The sequence below is a fragment of the Aquarana catesbeiana genome, linkage group LG07, assembly GCF_042186555.1.
Source record: "Aquarana catesbeiana isolate 2022-GZ linkage group LG07, ASM4218655v1, whole genome shotgun sequence".
Lineage (NCBI taxonomy): Eukaryota > Metazoa > Chordata > Amphibia > Anura > Ranidae > Aquarana > Aquarana catesbeiana.
The window spans coordinates 44989371-45009752 of record NC_133330.1 but is presented as its reverse complement, the minus strand read 5'-3'; the positions used below and the strand labels follow the sequence as shown (position 1 = coordinate 45009752).

At 44.3% G+C, this 20382-nt stretch overlaps 2 protein-coding genes across 5 annotated transcripts in view; one reads left to right on the top strand and one right to left on the bottom strand.

Moving 5' to 3' along the window:
- The window catches only part of KCTD6 (potassium channel tetramerization domain containing 6), a 21837-nt gene extending 19653 nt beyond the window's left edge, over positions 1-2184 (bottom strand). For all 4 annotated transcript variants that reach the window (XM_073592132.1, XM_073592134.1, XM_073592133.1 and 1 more), the window contains exon 1: positions 2010-2184. The gene's annotated coding sequence lies outside the window, so the exon portion shown is untranslated. The remainder of the gene's footprint in view (positions 1-2009) is intronic.
- A 75-nt stretch (positions 2185-2259) lies between these two features.
- On the top strand, positions 2260-20024 carry LOC141103014 (pyruvate dehydrogenase E1 component subunit beta, mitochondrial-like). The gene is made up of 10 exons (XM_073592130.1): positions 2260-2411; positions 2494-2553; positions 6959-7066; positions 9989-10051; positions 11753-11788; positions 11869-12154; positions 12251-12361; positions 14882-14973; positions 17626-17767; positions 19479-20024. Exons 1-10 carry the CDS (start codon positions 2376-2378, stop codon positions 19625-19627), a joined length of 1083 nt encoding a protein of 360 aa, XP_073448231.1. The 5' UTR covers positions 2260-2375; the 3' UTR covers positions 19628-20024.
- Positions 20025-20382: the final 358 nt, after the last annotated feature.

The following is a 20382-nucleotide window of genomic DNA, read 5'->3' as shown; positions in this document are numbered from 1 at the left end:
ATATATAGATCTCTCTCTCTCTCTCTATCTATATAGATATCTATCTATATGTACACACAAAGGGTGAAGTGCACGATAGTTTTAGCAAAATGTACAAGCAATCTGGCCTTCCCAAGGGCCAAAATATAGAAAAAAAGATGGGATTGCTGCACATAAAAATATTTATTGAAAATAAATAAATACAATTATGAAAATATAAAAATAACATCAAAGATGCATGGTATACCATGCATCTTTGATGTTATTTTTATGTTTTCAATAAATATTTTTATGTGCAACAATCCCATCTCTTTTATTGTATATATATATATATAATATAATCTGCTGGCTGGTCCCAGAGGTGATCAAAGAATAGATTGTCTTTGATCGCCTCTCTATGGTCTTGGAGGACCAGAGCGACGTCATGACCTTCCTTCCGGTACAGGGTGGAAGTAAACCACTTTTTATTTTTTTTATCTTTTGCTTTTAATGGTAAAGGAGAGATTTTGTGTCTTTTTGACCTCAGATCTCTCCATGAAGAGGACCTGTCATCCTTACATTCCCTGTAATAGGAATAAAAGTGATTACATTTTTCTTTAAAGGAACAGCGTAAAAATAAAAAGTAAAATAAATAAGACAAATAAAATAAAATGTAAAGCATCCCCATACCTCCGTGCTCATGTGCAAAAGTGAACACATATATAAACGGCACTCACACCACACATGAGATATCGCCGCAAACGTCAGAGCGAGAGCAATCCTTCTAGCCCTAGACCTCCCCCGTAATTCCAAACAGGTGACCTGTGAAGGTGTTCAAAGCGTCCGATATCTCTCTGATATCTATTTAATTGGTGTAACATCATCTTTCACATTAAACAAAAAAACTGAGACATATATTGTGTTTTGTTTTTAAATTCATTTAAGTTCATTTTTTCCACAAAATTTGCAGTTGAAAAAACGCTGGGCGAATACAGCGTGACATAAAAAAACTGCAACGATCGCCATTTCATTCTCTATACCAGTGATGGCACACCTTGGCACCCCAGATGTTTTCAAACTACATTTCCCATGATGCTCACCTACACTGCAGAGTGCATGATCATCATGGGAAATGTAGTTCCAAAACATCTGGGGTGCCAAGGTTCACCATCACTGCTCTAGGGTCTCTGCTAAAAAATAAAATGTATAATGTTTGGGGGGTCCTCAGTAATTTTCTAGTTTTAAACTTGTAAACAAAAAGTGCCCATAAAGCCTGGTCTTCAAGTGGCTAATAAATACTTTTATTCTATTTATTTTTAATGCAAAAAGCTGACATGACTTTGTCTTGGTATCAGCCTCTTACAGTCCCCCGTACAGCAGAGCTCAGACTGGGGGAGGGAGAAACAGGACAAGGAGCCAATCGATTGTGCTACGGTGCAAGACACACGCTGATAGAAGGAGGGAGCAGAGTGACAGAGAGAGGAGGTCATCTGCTTCTCCTTTTACTGTCCAATCACAGGCTGGAGGAGGGACAAGACCTGGAAGTGTTAGTGAAATACAGCAGAGAAGACATCAGGAGATAGAGCTGTGCTGTGTGGCGGGGCTGTGTAAATCACAGGACTGGATGGACAGAAGTGGGAGTCCTATGACAGGTGAGGCCCCTCCCATGACAGGTGAGGCCCCTCCCATGACAGGTGAGGCCCCTCCCATGACAGGTGAGGCCCCTCCCATGACAGGTGAGGCCCCTCCCATGACAGGTGAGGCCCCTCCCCCTCATCTCTATGTGATTTTTGGTGTATTTAGCAGTTTGAATGGATTTCAGCTTTAAAGCCAAAGGATGGAAATGTCAGCCAGGCGCCGGGTCTGTTGATGGAGGCCGGAGATGTCAGCCTTCCGCCTCTCATCCATGAATACATCTGGTTGTGAGGACTTGCTGGGTCTTGTGGTTCCTCGGGAGGTGAGGCCTCTGATAGGTGACAGCGGTGAGATCTCGGTGTCGGCTCTTCCCTGTGTTTATGAAGCTGCACAGCCAGACCCACCACCACCCTTACCTGATCTCCGCCCCGGGCTCGGTGTCCGCTCAGCCTCCGGTCCCCCCTCGGTGTACAGAGCACAGTGCGGGGCCTCTTCCCGGATCTCCTCCCACTACAACGCGCGGATCACACCAATGAGCCTCTTCGCTTTCCGTACACGTCTGCCGTTCGCCGCCGCTGATTGGCTGTCGCGCGGCAACCCTTCCCGCACCCCGCCCACCCCATGTTTGCGGGCTGACCGTGAGATGGGGGTGTGACCAAGGCGTGTTACTCGCTTGCTCCTGATTGGTGGAAAGGAGTCAGCTGGCGGGCTCGGCTGGTTCTGTGTTGTGATAGGCTGGGAGCTCGGCGAAGGGCGACGTTTAGTCAGAGGACAGAAGCAAGATGGCGGCGCTGAGGAGACTGTTGTGTACCGGGAAGGTGAGTCGGGGCCCGGGGAGCCGCACCGGGAGGGAGCGGGGTGAGATGTATCAAGGGAACTCAGTGTGTTCTGTCTCCGCAGAGTCGGCTGTCCGTCTCCTTCCAGAGAGGGTTCCACAGGAGCCAGCCCGCCGCCCTACAGGTATTCTGTGTGTCTGTATGTGTCCCCCTTCCATGACACCCCCCTTCCTCCATGTCACCTCCCTTCCCTGTCACTGGTGTCCCCCCCCCCCTCTTCCCTGTCACTGGTGTGTCCCCCCCCCCCCTTCTTCCCTGTCACTGGTGTGTCCCCCCCCCCTTCTTCCCTGTCACTGGTGTGTTCCCCCCTCCCTTCTTCCCTGTCACTGGTGTGTTCCCCCCTCCCTTCTTCCCTGTCACTGGTGTGTTCCCCCCTCCCTTCTTCCCTGTCACTGGTGTGTCCCCCCCCCTTCTTCCCTGTCACTGGTGTGTCCCCCCCCCCTTCTTCCCTGTCACTGGTGTGTCCCCCCCCCTTCTTCCCTGTCACTGGTGTCCCCCCCCCCTTCTTCCCTGTCACTGGTGTCCCCCCCCCCTTCTTCCCTGTCACTGGTGTGTCCCCCCCCCTTCTTCCCTGTCACTGGTGTGTCCCCCCCCCCTTCTTCCCTGTCACTGGTGTGTCCCCCCCCCTTCTTCCCTGTCACTGGTGTGTCCCCCCCCCTTCTTCCCTGTCACTGGTGTGTCCCCCCCCCTTCTTCCCTGTCACTGGTGTGTCCCCCCCCCTTCTTCCCTGTCACTGGTGTGTCCCCCCCCCTTCTTCCCTGTCACTGGTGTGTCCCCCCCCCCTTCTTCTTCCCTGTCACTGGTGTGTCCCCCCCCCCTTCTTCTTCCCTGTCACTGGTGTGTCCCCCCCCCCTTCTTCTTCCCTGTCACTGGTGTGTCCCCCCCCCCTTCTTCTTCCCTGTCACTGGTGTGTCCCCCCCCCTTCTTCTTCCCTGTCACTGGTGTGTCCCCCCCCCCTTCTTCTTCCCTGTCACTGGTGTGTCCCCCCCCCCTTCTTCTTCCCTGTCACTGGTGTGTCCCCCCCCCCTTCTTCTTCCCTGTCACTGGTGTGTCCCCCCCCCCTTCTTCTTCCCTGTCACTGGTGTGTCCCCCCCCCCTTCTTCTTCCCTGTCACTGGTGTGTCCCCCCCCCTTCTTCTTCCCTGTCACTGGTGTGTCCCCCCCCCCTTCTTCTTCCCTGTCACTGGTGTGTCCCCCCCCCCCCCTTCTTCTTCCCTGTCACTGGTGTGTCCCCCCCCCCCCCCCTTCTTCTTCCCTGTCACTGGTGTGTCTCCCCCCCCCCTTCTTCTTCCCTGTCACTGGTGTGTCTCCCCCCCCCCTTCTTCTTCCCTGTCACTGGTGTGTCTCCCCCCCCCTTCTTCTTCCCTGTCACTGGTGTGTCTCCCCCCCCCCCCTTCTTCTTCCCTGTCACTGGTGTGTCCCCCCCCCCCCCTTCTTCTTCCCTGTCACTGGTGTGTCCCCCCCCCCCCTTCTTCTTCCCTGTCACTGGTGTGTCCCCCCCCCCCCTTCTTCTTCCCTGTCACTGGTGTGTCCCCCCCCCCCCTTCTTCTTCCCTGTCACTGGTGTGTCCCCCCCCCCCCCTTCTTCTTCCCTGTCACTGGTGTGTCCCCCCCCCCCCCCTTCTTCTTCCCTGTCACTGGTGTGTCCCCCCCCCCCTTCTTCTTCCCTGTCACTGGTGTGTCCCCCCCCCCTTCTTCTTCCCTGTCACTGGTGTGTCCCCCCCCCTTCTTCTTCCCTGTCACTGGTGTGTCCCCCCCCTTCTTCTTCCCTGTCACTGGTGTGTCCCCCCCCCCTTCTTCTTCCCTGTCACTGGTGTGTCCCCCCCCCCTTCTTCTTCCCTGTCACTGGTGTGTCCCCCCCCCCTTCTTCTTCCCTGTCACTGGTGTGTCCCCCCCCCCCTTCTTCTTCCCTGTCACTGGTGTGTCCCCCCCCCCTTCTTCTTCCCTGTCACTGGTGTGTCCCCCCCCCTTCTTCTTCCCTGTCACTGGTGTGTCCCCCCCCTTCTTCTTCCCTGTCACTGGTGTGTCCCCCCCCCCACTTTCTTCCCTGTCACTGGTGTGTCCCCCCCCCCCCACTTTCTTCCCTGTCACTGGTGTGTCCCCCCCCCCACTTTCTTCCCTGTCACTGGTGTGTCCCCCCCCCACTTTCTTCCCTGTCACTGGTGTGTCCCCCCCCCCACTTTCTTCCCTGTCACTGGTGTGTCCCCCCCCCCTTCTTCTTCCCTGTCACTGGTGTGTCCCCCCCCCCCCCCACCTTCCCTGTCACTGGTGTCCCATCCCCCTTCCTTGCACCCACACAGATGTCAATTTGGTAGCAGTGGCTGTGCTGCTTCTGCATTCCAACTGACATCAATGGGACTGTCTGTACGGGGATGCATGGACCATCTGTGCAGCCTCATCAGGTACACACAGGCGTATTTCATAGTGGGCCCCATGCGAACGAGGCACTACTACTATTAAAGTACATTTTGAGGATGCACCGATATCGGTGCCGATACTGAGTACTTGTGAGCATGCTCCCGATATCAAAACCGATATGATTCTGCGTCTATAAAAAATGAATGGGTGCATACCAAAAAAAAAAAAAATGCATCATTAAAGTGAATTCAGTAAAAAAACACACATTTGTTATGTATCACCTGGCAGATGGCAGTTGATATTTTAGCAATGTACACAATAAGGGAAGTCTGCATTAACCAGTAAAAGTATACAATGTATTGGTGTGGAAATGTTCTGCCCTGAGCTCAGGAATGGAAATACATTGTAACATTTCACCAGAGGGAGATTGTTCTGTGAATGAAAGCACACTGAATATTTTCTCAGTTTCAAAATATTTCTGTGTGCATTTATTTACAGAACTATCTTATTTTGATTCAGTGTTGGCATGTAAAAATAAAATAAAAAAAAAAAAAAAAAAAGTGAAAAGCAACACCAAAAATAACACTTAGGCCTCTTTCACGCAGGCTTTCTGATCAGCTCCGCCTGTCAGTTTTTCAGGCAGACGTGATCAGACCCTCCATTCACCTCTATGGAGCCGCAGAAGTCGGGGGAGACATGTCCCTGGACATCTGCCGATATCCTGTCCGTGGAAATCAAGACGGAGACCCTATTTTCCATCTGTCTGGAGGATCGGAGTGAATGAAAATGGACAGGCGGTCCGTTTTTCATCCGATCTCCCCATATAGGAGAGCGGGGCTCTGACAGGTCCATCTATGCACAGTGAGTGGAGACGGATCTGTCACCTGCCTGCTCAGCAGATCAATCCCCCACTGAGCAAGGTGGTGTCCGTCGGGCCAACCACCCATGTGAAAGGACCCTTAGTTTAGGCGATAAATATCGCAAAGCATAAATATTTACCACATTCGGTAAATAACGTATTTTTTTAACAGAATTGGCTACTTCTGAGATAAATATGAGTTATTTTAACTCAATAATTTGTGGTATTTCTTAGGTCTGGTTCACACCTATGCAGTTTGCTTTTGATCCAATTCTTTTTTTGTGGGCCGTTTTGTGTTTTTTGCACAAGCGTTTTTCACATATTTGACATGTTTTGCAGTTTGTTTTTTGTCCAATTTGTTGTTGGGCAGATAAAAAAAAAGCATCAAAAACGTGTCCATGGTGCATGCTTTTCTGCATCGTGTGTATTAAATCAAAAAAGAACTGTTTTGAGTTAAAAAAAAAAAAAAAAAAAAAAAAAAAGGTCCCTGGTCCTTTCCAAAAATGAAGTGGCTGAAAAAAACAGAGGTGAACGTGCCCCCATAGGAAACCATGTTAAATGGACTGTAGTGCGTTTCTGAAAAAAAAAAAAACACTAAAAAACACATAGGTGTGAACTGACCCCATAGTATGTCTCTTCTGCAATAAAAATCCTGCCTGCTAACACCTCTTAATTCAGAGAGTAAGGGCCCTTTCACACTGGGGCAGTGTCGGCGGTAAAGCGCCGCTATTATAAGTGGCGCTTTACCATCGGCCGCTAGTGGGGGACAGTTTTACAGAGGCGCTTTGCCAGCAGTATAGCCACGCTGTCCCATTGATTTCAATGGGCAGGAGCGGTGAAGGAGCAGTATACACTCTGCTCCTTCAGCGCTCTGAAAAAAGCTGCTAGCAGGACTTTTTTTCCCGTCCTGCTAGCGCACCGCTGCAGTGTGAAAGCCCTCGGGGCTTTCACACTGTAGAGACAGCAGCGGCTGTTTCAGGTCGGTTTGTAGGCGCTATTATTAGCAAAATAGCATCTGCAAACCGCCCCAGTGTGAAAGGGCCCTTATGTATCCTCTGATAGACCCCAACAAGCTGTCATTGGTTCTCGTACAATAGAAACAGCTGCACACAGGAAAGAAGAAAAGTGACAGAAATATGATTTAGCAGATTGACAATTTTCAGCCAATTTTCATGGCTGGAGCTTTGATGTATAATTTTTTTTGAATATTTCTTTACCTCTTCAATCTTTAAGTAGATGTTGTGTTTTTTTTTTTTTTTTTTTCTTTGTAAATGTAAATAATTTCTTTAGAAAAAAAAAATGATTTTGTTTTAGATCACTGTTCGGGATGCTCTGAACCAGGCTTTGGATGAAGAGCTGGAGAGAGACGAGCGGGTGTTTATGCTAGGAGAGGAAGTTGCACAATACGATGGAGCCTATAAGGTAGAGTACATAGGTGGATTATTTTAGTTTCTGGAAACCAATGAAAGCTGACAAAAGTCCAAAAACCATATCTCCGATCATTTTCTCCCCTCCCCCGCGATCACTCATCTCCCACAAGTCTTACTTTTATTGATGGTTCTGATCAAGCCTCACTCAGTTGACTTCTTCATTATATAAATTCCAACTAGGTGGGTGAAATCCCGTCATGTTGGCTTTATTAGGATTTGGGAACTCTGTTACACGGGGCATTACATCCGAGTCTAAGATGAATAAAACAGTTTGTGGCTCTGTGACAGAATCAAACCAAAAGTGACACCAAGTTTGATCATTAATATCTATTTTATGTGTATAGTAACACACGGCTGTCTTTGCACTGACCTATTTCAGAGGACTTCTACTGTGAAAGCTGAGCCCAAAAAAAACAGGCAGAGGTCAAAGGACTAGTCATCACCAGTATTGTCTGTGCTTTCCCTCATTACATGCTTTGTTCTCTGAGTAGATGCAGCTATCTTGTTAGAGGCGGGCCTTGCTTCATCATGTCGGAGCTGCCCACCACGACTGGTGATTGGTGGGATATTATTCACGAACCCGCAAGGGAGGTGGAGGGAAATACAGCCACAAAATAAGTGAAAAAAAAAATCCTTGCAAGGCCTCGTGTAAAGCTTTCTTTCCAGCGACAGGAATAGTGAATACAAAAAACAGTATTTCCTGGCACAAGGATCATTAAATTCAGGGTTAAATGACCATTTCATGGCCCCCTGCTCCATATGGAGGAGTGCTTGTGATTCTGGCTTCCCTATTTCTCTCTTTGGATGATTTGTACTTGTTACCATTATGCATTATTGTATTTCTTACAGAGTGTTGTGACTTTTGTTTTTCTATTTGATCCCCTTCTGTTCTATGATCCTTGCCGCTGAACATGTCTGGATGTGGTTTTTTTTTGGACGTTTTTATCGTCAAAATAATTAGCAAAAAGGACCAAACAATTCACAATTGTATGATACGCAAGAAGGACCGTAAATAAACTGAAACACGGGTGGATTTCCTAAAACTGGAGAGGTCAAAATTGGATGCAGCTGTGCATGGTAACCAATCCGCTTCTAACTTCAGCTTGTTCAATCAGGCTTTGACAATAAAACCTGAAAGCTGATTACTATGCAGAAATGCACTAGATTTTACACTCTCCAGTTTTAGTAAATCAACCCCATAGTGTCAGAGAAACTGGTCCATGTGCACATCTGTGGCTTCACAATTGGCCACAGAGGAAAGATGGGTAGAATTGTCAGCTGTCAGTCATAGCTGTAAACACTGGTGAGGAGTGTGTAATACTGCAGGACTGAGACCCAGCAGATTGTTCCATTAGTAGTAGTAGTAGTAGTAGTAGTAGTAGTAGTAGTAGTAGATTTCAGGATGAAGACTAGATAAAGGGAGGCTGTGAAAGGGCTGCAGTGTGCACTCCTAACAAGGATCCAACAGATTGGCCTGTGTATAACAGAAATCTGCAGAGTGTAGTCTAGGTGAGGGGGGAGCTGTCAATACTCAGGCTCTGATGTTCACTGTCTTAGAGATTAGAAAGTTCAGTCTGTGAGTCCAGAAGCCGTAAATCACAGCTGGCTGCTAATCAGATGTCAAGGAAACTATGTGCTGAATCGGCAGCTTGCATTATGACTGTAGAAAGTTACAAAACCTTGATGTACAGCTGAACCAGTTATGGATCAGGGACTGGCCACAAAAAAAGGTTCATTATGGGGAGAGCTGGCAGCTGTCAGCCTCAGGAGGCAGAAGGCACTAGATGGTAAATAGCAGTTCAGTCTTCTGTGTACACTGAGTGAAGGTCCAATGGTTTGTCCGTGCCAAGGATGACAAGGGGCAGTGAATGATAGTAATTGTTATAGTAGAACAAGATATAGTACAGATGATATCGCAAAAAGGCTGAAGGCAAAGATAAAGAGCACAAACTTGCAGCTCTCCACATGCATGCTATGCAGAGAGGCTTTTTCAGGTAGCTGAGGAATGGGTAGTGGCTGGCAACACATTTCAGAGGAACACACTTCTTTCTCAAGTCTGTGGGGGAATAGATGGAGAGATAATATGGGGGAAAAAAAGGATACCTCATTCTCAAAAGGAAGAGACTTGCACATAAAAACAAAGTCGCATAAAAGGCACGATTGGAAGCAAGGCAACAAAGTAGTGGCAAGCTTAATAAAACAACTGTAACCAGATGCAGAGTGTAAATACATTATTTGAAAGGCCTTGAGAGGAATAAACCTATTTTGTCCTTCTTGAATATCATGCAACTGGATTTTCCCATGTGTTGGGCCCTACTGTGTGTTTTTTTTTTTTTTTTTTTTTGTACTTAACCTTCTGGCCCAGCCGCAGGTTTATTCTCCTTGGTTTCCCTCCAGACTGACCAATAATCTGATAGGGACAGTACCATATAAATTTTTGTGAACAGTCGTGTCATCTCCAAACTTCACTACAAATCTCGTGAGACTAGCAGTCACAGGCAGATTTACTAAAACCGGAGCACTCAGAATCTGGTGCAGCTGTGCATAGAAACAAGTCGGCTTCTAATTTCAGCTTGTTCAGTTATTCTTTGACAATAGAACCTGGAATCTGATTGGTTTCTATGCAGAGCTGCACCAGATTTCGTACTCTCCAGTTTTAGTAAATAACCCCACAGTGATGATTTAAAGCTGCAGATATACAGCTATGAGGCTGTGTAGGTACAGAAAGGGCTCTTTTTTAATTCTGAAAAAAAAAAAAAATTTAAGAACTTGGGTAAATCTTTCAAGGCACAATAACATTTCTAGGTGTTCTCTGTCAGCACTTTTTGTGTTCAGGCTCAAAAAAAAAAAAAAAAAGGTGCTTAGTGTGTTTAGTTGAGAATCCATCAGTAACGTTTCCCCCTCTTTCCTTTAGATCAGTAGGGGACTTTGGAAGAAGTATGGTGACAAACGGATTATGGATACTCCTATATCTGAGGTAATGTGTGGTAAGAAGTATACTGGATAAAGCATTTTTTGCTCCGGTCAGATTCCATCTCGTGCTTCCAAATCCCTGAAGTTGTGCCATGTTCACAGATACAGTGCCTTGAAAAAGTATTCATACCCCTTGAAATTTTCCACGTTTTGTCATGTTACAACCAAACACATAAATCTATTTTATCTGATAGACCAACACAAAGTGGCACATAATTGTGAAGTGGAAGGAAAATGATACATTTGTTTTCCAAATCTTTTCCAAATATGTGCAAAGTGTGGGGTACATTTGTATTCAGCCCCCCTGAGTCAATACCCTTGTAGAACCTCCTTTCACTGCAATTACAGCTGCAAGTCTTTTTGGGGATGTCTCTACCAGATTTGCACATCTTGAGTGAAATTTCTGCCCATTCTTCTTTGAAAAACAGTTCAAGCTCTATCAGATTGGATGGAAAAAGTCTGAACAGCAATTTTCAAGTCGTGCCACAGATTCTCATATGAATTTAGGTCTGGACTTTGGGCCATTCTATTATATGATAATGCTTTCATCTAAACCATTCCATTGTAGCTCTGGCTGTATGTTTCGTTGTCCTCCTGGAAGGTGAACCTCTCCCCCCAGTCTCAGGTCTTTTACAGGTCTTCTTCTAAGATTGCCCTGTATTTGGCTTCTCTGATTCATGCTCTCATTTTCGGATTATGGATTGAACAGTGCTCCGTGAGATGTTTTAAAGCTTGGGATTTTTTATTTATTTATTTTTTTTATTTAGCCGAATCCTGCTTTTATCTTCTCCACAAGTTTATCCCTGACCTGTCCGGTGTGTTCCTTGGCCTTCATGATGCTGTTTGTGCACTAAGGTTCTCTAACAAACCTCTGAGGGCTTCACAGAACAGCTGTATTTATACTGCTATGTGTAAAGCCCCCCCCACTATGTAATTCCCTTTGCTAAAGTAGAACTTAGTGTCACGGTGATCTATAAATGGAGGATAGGTGATTGCTGGAAAGGTCCATCTATTCATAGATCACATGTCATTCTTAGGAGCTGTAGTACGGCTTCTATGAATGGAAGAGCTGGCGGAAAGGGCGGGTGTAGTCAGGGACTCTTGATGGCGTCGCAGCATCTTCAGTTCTATTAACACTTTCTGCTCCATGAAGGAGAATTTGAGCTAACAGAGCAGACAGGAGCACAAGGGACACATCCTACTTGATGACAAGTAATGTCCCTTGTGCTGATTGATTTATTCCCTACTAAACTTGGGCTTTAATGTTTCATTAGTAATGGGTCTTCTCAGGAATCTTCCAGGACAGCATTCCTATATCTCAGTCATTGGTTTCCTTGTTCTTGCTAAATTAGTTACTTACTCTGTAGTTCCTTCCACTTGGCATTAATGGAAGATGTTGGCAGAAGGGGCTTTTATCTGCTTTTCTGATAATTTTGAGGAATCGATCGTTAGAAGGCTGTCCTGGAAAACTATTGGGGGAAAGCTTGTTAAATTTACATTTCTTAAAATAAAGTAGAATAACCAAGAGCTGTCTGCGGCAGAAGTCATTTCATACTTCTAGGTAAAACTGTAATTTTGTGCCATCTGCTGAATTAGGGTGTTGGTGTAGCTGGTTTATCAAAAGCTGACAAAAAGTAATGTTCTAATTCTATGTCAGATGTATAAATGTTGACTCTTTTTTTTTTTTTTTTTTTTTTTTTGATAGATGGGATTTGCAGGTATCGCTGTTGGTGCTGCTATGGTATGTGTCCATTACAGATCACTGAACTCCATTTGCTTTGGTGCAGATATTTGTATATTAACTCTTTTTTATTCCTACAGGCTGGATTGAGGCCAATATGTGAGTTTATGACATTTAACTTCTCCATGCAAGCCATTGATCAAGTTATTAATTCTGCTGCTAAGACCTATTACATGTCAGCTGGGCGCGTCCCTGTTCCAATCGTTTTCCGGGGACCCAACGGAGCATCGGCCGGTGTGGCTGCCCAGCATTCTCAGTGCTTTGCCGCCTGGTATGGGCACTGTCCAGGACTGAAGGTCGTGAGTCCCTGGAATGCCGAAGATGCAAAGGGTCTGCTGAAAGCTTCAATCCGAGATGATAATCCAGGTGAGAAGATTGACAGGGATTCAGGCAGACAAGTACTCCCCTTCATCGATTCGATGAGGTGCTTAAATTTGTATTTTTTTTTTTTTTTCTTTACAGTGGTTTTTTTGGAGAATGAACTGATGTACGGTGTTCCATTTGAGCTGTCCGAGGAAGCTCAGTCTAAAGACTTTGTTGTTCCTATTGGTAAAGCAAAGATTGAACGGCCAGGTACCCACTTCTTTTTTTTCTGGATGTTTTATACCATTTCTGCCCAATACTTATATAGGAAGTTATCCAGTGTCTGCCACTGATTTTACAAAACCTTTCCTTAACAGTAGGGTTATAAACTCTAACTAATTTTTTTTTAATTATTGTACGAATGTACATAAATCCTTAAATGTAGTGGCAGGTCTGTCACTCCGGACACTGGCTGTAAAGGGAATGGAGATAAACTGCACCCTTAGGACTAGTTTAAAAACAAGGGGTTAATATGGCACACTCTGGATGTGGCTGTATATTAGTAGCTGAAAGGGGGACATAAACAGAGAGAGGGGAACTTGGTGGTGAATATGGGTATTTCAAAACAAATCCATAATAAATATGTCCATGTAAGGATAAAAGTTTCTGAATATATAGAAGGCTGCCAGTCCATAAAAGAAGAGTACGGAGGCTAGAAGAGGCTCGAACAAAACAAAGAAAACGGCACCTTCTAAATGCAGCGTGATTTACAATATATTTAATGTAAATGGATTAAAAACACTCACCTCGTGGATGCTCCGTGATGTCACATCCGGGCACATGAGCCTGAGGAAGGCGCACGCATGCTCCAAACGCCTGCCGACCCCGTTCCCGGATGCGACGACATCACGGAGCATCCACGATCTTCATCCCAGCATCCCAGAAGCGATGTGTGCATGCAGTACGACCGGACAGCCACAGGATTTGATGATCGTTCCCATCGGCCCGTGAATTAAACACCATTCGGGGACTATGCGGATGAACTACTGTATTTCAAATAACATAAAAAAAAAAAAAAGGGGACGGGAAGAAGGCAGGAGAAGGAACCCCAAGGGGCAGGGAAAAGGATTCTAAAGAGGGGAACACCCATCAAATATAGTAAACAGGATTCTTTATTGGGGATAAAAAATCAATTCCACCCACAATAAATATGAGATACCACAATACCTCCACCATAGAATTTAAAATTTATGTTAACGTTATCATGGAATAGGTGATCACCACGAACACCCCTCGGTCAGTCAAACATTCACCCACTATTGGCAGCTAACAGTACAAACGAAAGAAAAATAATGCAGGTGGTCGACTGTAATAAATTTCAATAAGCTAAATAATCTTCAGTTCATAGAGAGCAGTTATGGTTAGTACACCAAATGATACAGTACCTGCCCTGATACAATGACAAAGGGGGAACAGACTAAAATATACACGGGTGGCTGCAGGAGTAGTCTTGAATAGTAATGGAAGTCCCCTGGTATGGAAACAGTTATGGAGAGTAGAAGAGCGTAATGCAACAGCACTGTTGAATAGGTGAGCTTTTTGTGAGGAGAGCAGATGAATGGGGGGGTAAAATCCCTTCCCTTACCAAGGCCCGTGTGAGTGGGCTTCAGTGGAAGCTTACTTCATTATCTGGCTTATGCAAACACTCACAAATACAAAGTTAGGTGGTATATTGAACACCCGCAGACAAATATCCCTTTGAAGGTTCCGGCCAGTGTCAAATGACCCATTTTTTCTATATGTATTTCTAGTAATAACGCTGGAAAATCACTGCTCCCATGTGAGTGGTTTTATTCCATTTACATTAAACATATTGTAAAACGCGCTGCATTTAGAGGGCGCCGTTCTCTTTTCTTTGTTAGGGCTAGTTTACACTTGCTTCAAAACAAGGCTTTGGACACGCTTTGATAAAGCTCTCTGAACACCAGTCAAAACCACGGTCCCCAAATAAAATGGTTAGCTTACAATCCTGTTTACACCTTACTTTTGCTTTGACTTCAAAAATTATAACCCATGTCGCTTTATTGGTGCTTCAAATTGTCCTGAAAGCCTCCCTAGAACTCTGACAAAGCTTGTTTGAAGCACCAGCGGCTTTTGAGATTCTTTAATTCAGCTTTGCTTTGGAGAAATTTGTGTGTGTGTGTGAGAGAATAACACACACAGGCTTCAAAAGAGCTTTACGGAAACATGTCTGACGCTTCACCGGAGCTTCATCAAAACCACATCACAAATGCATGATGAAGTGGTATGCGTTTTGTGAAGTCAAAGCAAGTGTTAATGAGCCCTTAGAGTGTTCTGGCCACAGCCTTTATCTGCTCCCTCCCCCAGACCTCTACCTCTTATTCCTGCTATTAGAAAAATCTCACCAGATGAAAAGTGAAAACTGCTGGATAGTAACCCCACTGTCTGTGTGCATTTACAGTCATGGGAGGGATTATCAAAGAGAAGAAAAGGTGCCGCTCACCAGTGCAGTGCATTAGTATGTAGATAAATGTGCCGCCTTTTCTTTGATAATGCTCTTACATCTCTGAATGGTGCACTGAAGCCGGCTCCCTTTCCTTCAATCGGCGGGGAGATCGCTGTCTCAGCTTAGACCGCAACTGCAAGTTTCATTTGGATCATTGTGAAGGGGGGAGGTTGCTGGTGGCTTGGAAGTCTAGGCATGAGCAGTGCTAACAAAATAAGAACTGTATACATTGTATGTATCACATGTCTTTGCTGTATCTACAGGCAGTCAGATCACTGTGGTCGCTCACTCTCGTCCTGTGGGTCACTGTATAGAGGCTGCCAATGTGCTGGCAAAGGAAGGGATTGATTGTGAGGTAAGAACGTACCAATATCTGCATAAATGAGCATTTTTATAAGCGTTTATTATAACAAAAAGATTCAGGTCTAAAAAGATATACAGTACTGTGCAAAAGTTTAGGCAGGCGTGAAAAACATGCTGTGAAGGGTTTACTAAACCCAGGACTCTGCATTCACTATATCTGGTCTCCCACAGTACACAGAACATGGAATTGTGATTATTTTAGTAAATAGAAACCGCTAAATACCTTTTTTCCCATTAGCAGTTTGAGCAGTCTTGTAGGAGGAGTTTTCATTCTCCCATGACTGTCCTAAGAGGCTGCATGACCCCTGACCCTCTGTCTTGACAGTGCTGATTGGCCCTGTGCTGATCACATGCACTCTCCCCAAGAAAATCAAACTCTCTGGCAATACACACCAAACCGAGCATGTGCAGCTTGTCCCCTATCCTCTGTACTATCCAGAGATGGCTTGGGGACTGTGGAAAAAGGGATGATCAGAGAAGACAGGATCAAACAGCCTTTTTACAGATGGCCAAAGATTAACCCCTTCCACAGTTTGTATATGCAGCAAACCATGTTTGTTATACAGACTGATTTTACTGCTGTGGGTTTAGTAACACTTTAAGACTACTTTCAGAAATAGAAGTGTTTATCGTTTCTTATCAATTGACAAAACTGAAAGTAAATGAATGGAAGAGAAATTTAAATTCAGTATTTGGTGTGACCCCCTTTTGTCTTTAAAACGGCATCAATTCTTCTAGGTACGCATGCAAACTTTTTTTTTTTTTTTTTTTTTTTTTTGAAAGTACTTGGCAGGTAGGTTGCTGCAAACAACATGGGCAACTAACCACAGATCTTCTGTAGATGTAGGCTGCCTCAGATCCTTCTGTCTTTTCATGTAATCCCAGACAAACTCCTTGTTCTTCTTTATGGTGAAGACAGTTCCTAATGACATTGGCTGTATGTTTGGGGTCGTTATCCTGCTGCAGAATAAATTTGGGGCCATTCACACACCTCCCTAATGGTATAGCATGATGGATAAGTATCTGACTGTATTTCTCACCATTGATCCTGACCAAATCTCCAACTCCTTTTGCAGAAATGCAGCCCCAAACCTGCAGGAACCTCCACCATGCTTCCCTCTTCCCTGCAGACACTCATTATTGTACCGCTCTCCAGTCCTTCCGAACAAACTGCCTCCCGCTACAGCCAAATATTTCACATTTTGACTCATGAGTGCAGAGCACCTGCTGCCATTTTTCTGCACCCAGTTCCTATGTTTTCATGCAAAGCCTTGATTCCACGTCCTATGCATGGAAACATAAGAACGACATAAAAGTGAAAATGGAAATATAGAAAACATAACTGTCTTCAGTGTAAAGAAGAACAAGGAGATAGTTTGCCCCCACAGAGCCCTGATCTCAACATCAAGTCTGTCATGGGTTAACATGAAAAGACTGAAGGATTTTTGTATACAAACTTTTTTTATTTAGAAAAATATGGTGATACAATAGAATATTGCATATCAAATATACAGTAAGTGATACATTGTAAATGTATAGTCAATCGGTCATAGAACAGTATTGTAATTGAAGAAAAAAATAAAATAAAAAATGTTACTAGAAAAATTTGTAAAAAGTAATAAACTTTTGATATCAGGTTGCTTAGACTGTGATAAGACTGAAGGAATTGCGGCAGCCTGTGTTCTCCAACAACCTACCCGCCCAATTCCTTCAAAAACTGCGCACTGTGTGTACCAAGAAGAATTGATACTGCTTAAAGCCAAAGAGTAGTCACACCAAATTTGGATTTCTCTTCTGTTCATTTACTTTCAATTTTGTTAATTGTTAAACTATAAACACTTTATGTCTGAAAAATTTGCATTACATTAGTTATCATTATTATGTAGTTTGTGAACATTAGTGGCTCACACATGGGACTCCCTAGTATATACTATCATTGATTTTGTCAAAAACTTTTGCACAGTACTGTACATCATGTGCTTTTGTGGTAAAGCTAAAATATTTTCTGTAACATACAGTTGTAGCACTTGTTACTATAACTTTAAGGCCTCATGAACACTGGATGTTATTATAATACAGGATTTATATAGCACCAACAGTTTGCACAGCGCTTTACAACATGAGGGCAGACAGTACAATTCAATACAGGAAGAATCAGAGGGCCCTGCTCATTAGAGCTTCCAATCTAGGAACAGCTGCTTCTGGTGTGGGTGTGTTTTTTTTGTTGTTTTTGTTTTCCTGCATCTAAACACCCCTCCATGTTGGTCTGTGTCTCCAAGCACACATAGGCTTTTAGCAGCATTTAGTGGCAGGAGCTTTTAGAGGCTTATAGAGGGGGAAATAAACCCATTACTGGTGTGTCCAGGAGCAGCAGCGTTTGGGCAGAAAAAACACTTGCTTCTGCTAAACGCGCCTAAAAGCTAGTGCTTGAGCATTAATTCATCTCACTGGCCTGAATAAATTTAATTATTCTGGCCAATGAAATGAATTAATGTTCCAAGAGCTTGATGCCTGTAAAAGCTTGGACACTTTCACAAACGTCAGGCATTTTTTTCTGCAAAAAACGCTGCTGGCTTCTAGGAGAGGTAAATAAAAATAAATGTCCTGTGTGCATGAGGCCTTAAATCCTTGTCCTTTTTTGTAGGTCATCAACTTACGCACAATCCGACCAATGGACATTGAAACTATAGAGGCCAGCATTGTGAAGACCAACCATCTGGTCACAATCGAGGGAGGGTGGCCTCAGTTTGGTGTAGGAGCTGAAATCTGTGCCAGGATTATGGAAGGTAAGACTACAATAAAGATGTGTATTTACATGTTTCTGAAAAGGTCTCCTAATACACATCATGGTGCCGCTATCTATACCAGCTGGAGTAAAGCTTGGCACTAATACTTTTATTAATTTATAGATTTATTGGAATTGTTTTTGCGTTCTCCATTTCATACATGCTATTCTACTGACCCACTAAATAGAGGTTTGCCTTTTTTTTTTTTTTGGTGCAAATTTGGCCGATTACTGACTGCACTCCTCCCTTCCCCACACTCCACTGGCAGTTTTGCTGCTCAGTGTGTGAAACTGACATTTGCAACTGAATGCAGAGAGAGAGAGGAGCTATCAGAATTCAGCGGTGATGTCGGGGGTGGGTGGGACCCAGCAACTGTCAAACACCAGCCAATGGGATCTGGGCAGTCCGCTACGTGTATGTGGCCCTGCCCCTTTCTTAAGCAGCCCAATCATTGTCTGGTATTAGCTGCAGGGTCCCGCCCACCCCGACATCACCGCTGAATTCTGACAGCTGGTCTCTCTCTGCATTCAGTTACATATAGTGTAACTGACAAATCGGCTCAGTGTGAAACCTACCAGTGTCGCCCCCATTTTAGTGGCAACCAGTGTCGCCTATCAGTGGCAACCAGTGTCGCCTATCAGTGGCAACCAGTGTCGCCTATCAGTGGCAACCAGTGTCGCCTGCCAAAAAAAAGGAAAAATCGGCTACAAAAATGGGCATCATATATCGGCCGCCCTGAATTCTAAATATCGGCCAGGGAAAAACCCATATCGGTCGACCTCTACTACTAAAGCTGCGTGCACTTCAAACACTCAAACATGTGTGGAAGATAAATGGATTGATAGATCTATGATGAGATGTGTGAGTGCACACAGATATACACAGAACCCTTGATGCATTTGCCACTTGCTAACTTATATATTTGATTGTGTCTTGGGAGCCTACAAACCTGCATTGTCTATTCACTTCACCCAGGAAGTAATTATTTCATTGCATGGTAACATTTCTGAGCTGTCCCTTATTACAGAAATAAAACCAAACAATAACTTGTCATTCAAAGTGTCACACAAGATTTAGTATCTGCAGGATGGAGTCTCTTTGCCTACATTCAGAACGATCTTCTCTCTTTTTTTTTTTTTTTTTCCCCTTATATGAACCTCCAGCCTTCATCATCTCTATAACAGTGTCATGATGATGAAGAAAGGGCCAAGCCACGCAGGTGCCCACAGGGGAAAATTACCATCCTGGCAATCAATTTTTGTCTATCTGCTGTAATAGCTAGATATTATTTAAGCTAGATATTTATTTAATGCCACTGACTCATAAAATACAGATCAAGCACCACCTTTCACAGCTCCACTGCTGATAAAGCCAAGAGGTTATGGCCTTTTCCAGTAGCAGTGTGAAGTGTTTGCTTAACCCCTTCCTGCCCACTGTACACAAATATGCGGCATATTTGTATCTCCCATGGCCCGCTCCCAGCACAGAGACCGGGATCTCATCGAGAGCCCCGTTCTAACGATCAGGACTCGGAGCGGCTGGTTCCAGGTCACCTGATTGCTGTGATGGCCTCTGATTGGCTATCAAAGTGATCAGTCACTGTGAAGCCCGCCCCCTTTTTTTTTTTCCTTCCTTCCATGGAATTTACATTTTATATCAGTGTCAATTGTCTTGTCTTACGATACCATATTTATTTATTAATCTTTTCTAGGTCCTGCATTCAATTACCTGGATTCTCCTGTGTTCCGTGTAACTGGAGCTGATCTTCCCATGCCTTATGCCAAGACCTTGGAAGAAAACTGCACACCCCAAGTAAAGGATATCATATTTGCAGTGAAAAAGACTCTAAATCTTATCTAAATGTGTATATACTGTATATAAAAAGTCATTTAAAGGTCATTTACATGTCATTCTAAAACCTAGGAGTCCTGACATCTATGTTCTATTTTACGTCCCTGGAAAAATGTTTTATAGGAAGAAAGCATTTCATTCTATGCCGGGTAAAGGACAAACCGGTTAAATCCTGGAGGGTGTTCCTGTATTGGGGGCTTTGTCCAGTGGCAGCATCGCCTCTTCCAACACTCCATCCAATCTGTCCTCCTTATAGTGAGAGATGTTTTAAAAGATGGACAATATTTATTAGAGTAACTCAAGTACTTCTGTATAAAATGTCTTCTCTCTCTAACTGTCCTGACAATGAAGGAATACACACATTGTTCCTTCCTACCACAATAAAATCCACTATTTGTTTCTTTGAGTCTTGTATTATTTTACTGTAAAGGTTTATCCACATCACTATGGCTGAGTACAACTTGGCCCTTGACAGCTTTTTTCTTTGATGCAGTTGATTGAGAAGTATGGGAGGAATTCATAAAGAGTTTTGTAGACACTCTGCACTGAAATTGTGTGTGACATTCATGTACCTGTTTGTACCAGCTAAATCTGTCTATTTAGATCTATCTAAATCTGACATAGGAGGTGGTGGGATAGTCCATACTATGAGGGTTGATTTGCTAAAATTTGAGAGAGCAGAATCTGGTGCAGCTGTGCATGGTAGCCAATCAGCTTCTACCTTTTTAGCTTGTTCAATTATAGAGTTTGTAACCCAAAGAATG

Bases quoted from the DNA above. Each gene is read 5' to 3' on its own strand.
- LOC141103014 (XM_073592130.1), top strand. From the start codon at position 2,376: ATGGCGGCGCTGAGGAGACTGTTGTGTACCGGGAAG. The intron at 2,554-6,958 runs GTATTCTGTGTG...ATTTTGTTTTAG, and splicing joins GCCAGCCCGCCGCCCTACAG to ATCACTGTTCGGGATGCTCT. The intron at 17,768-19,478 runs GTAAGACTACAA...AATCTTTTCTAG, and splicing joins CTGTGCCAGGATTATGGAAG to GTCCTGCATTCAATTACCTG.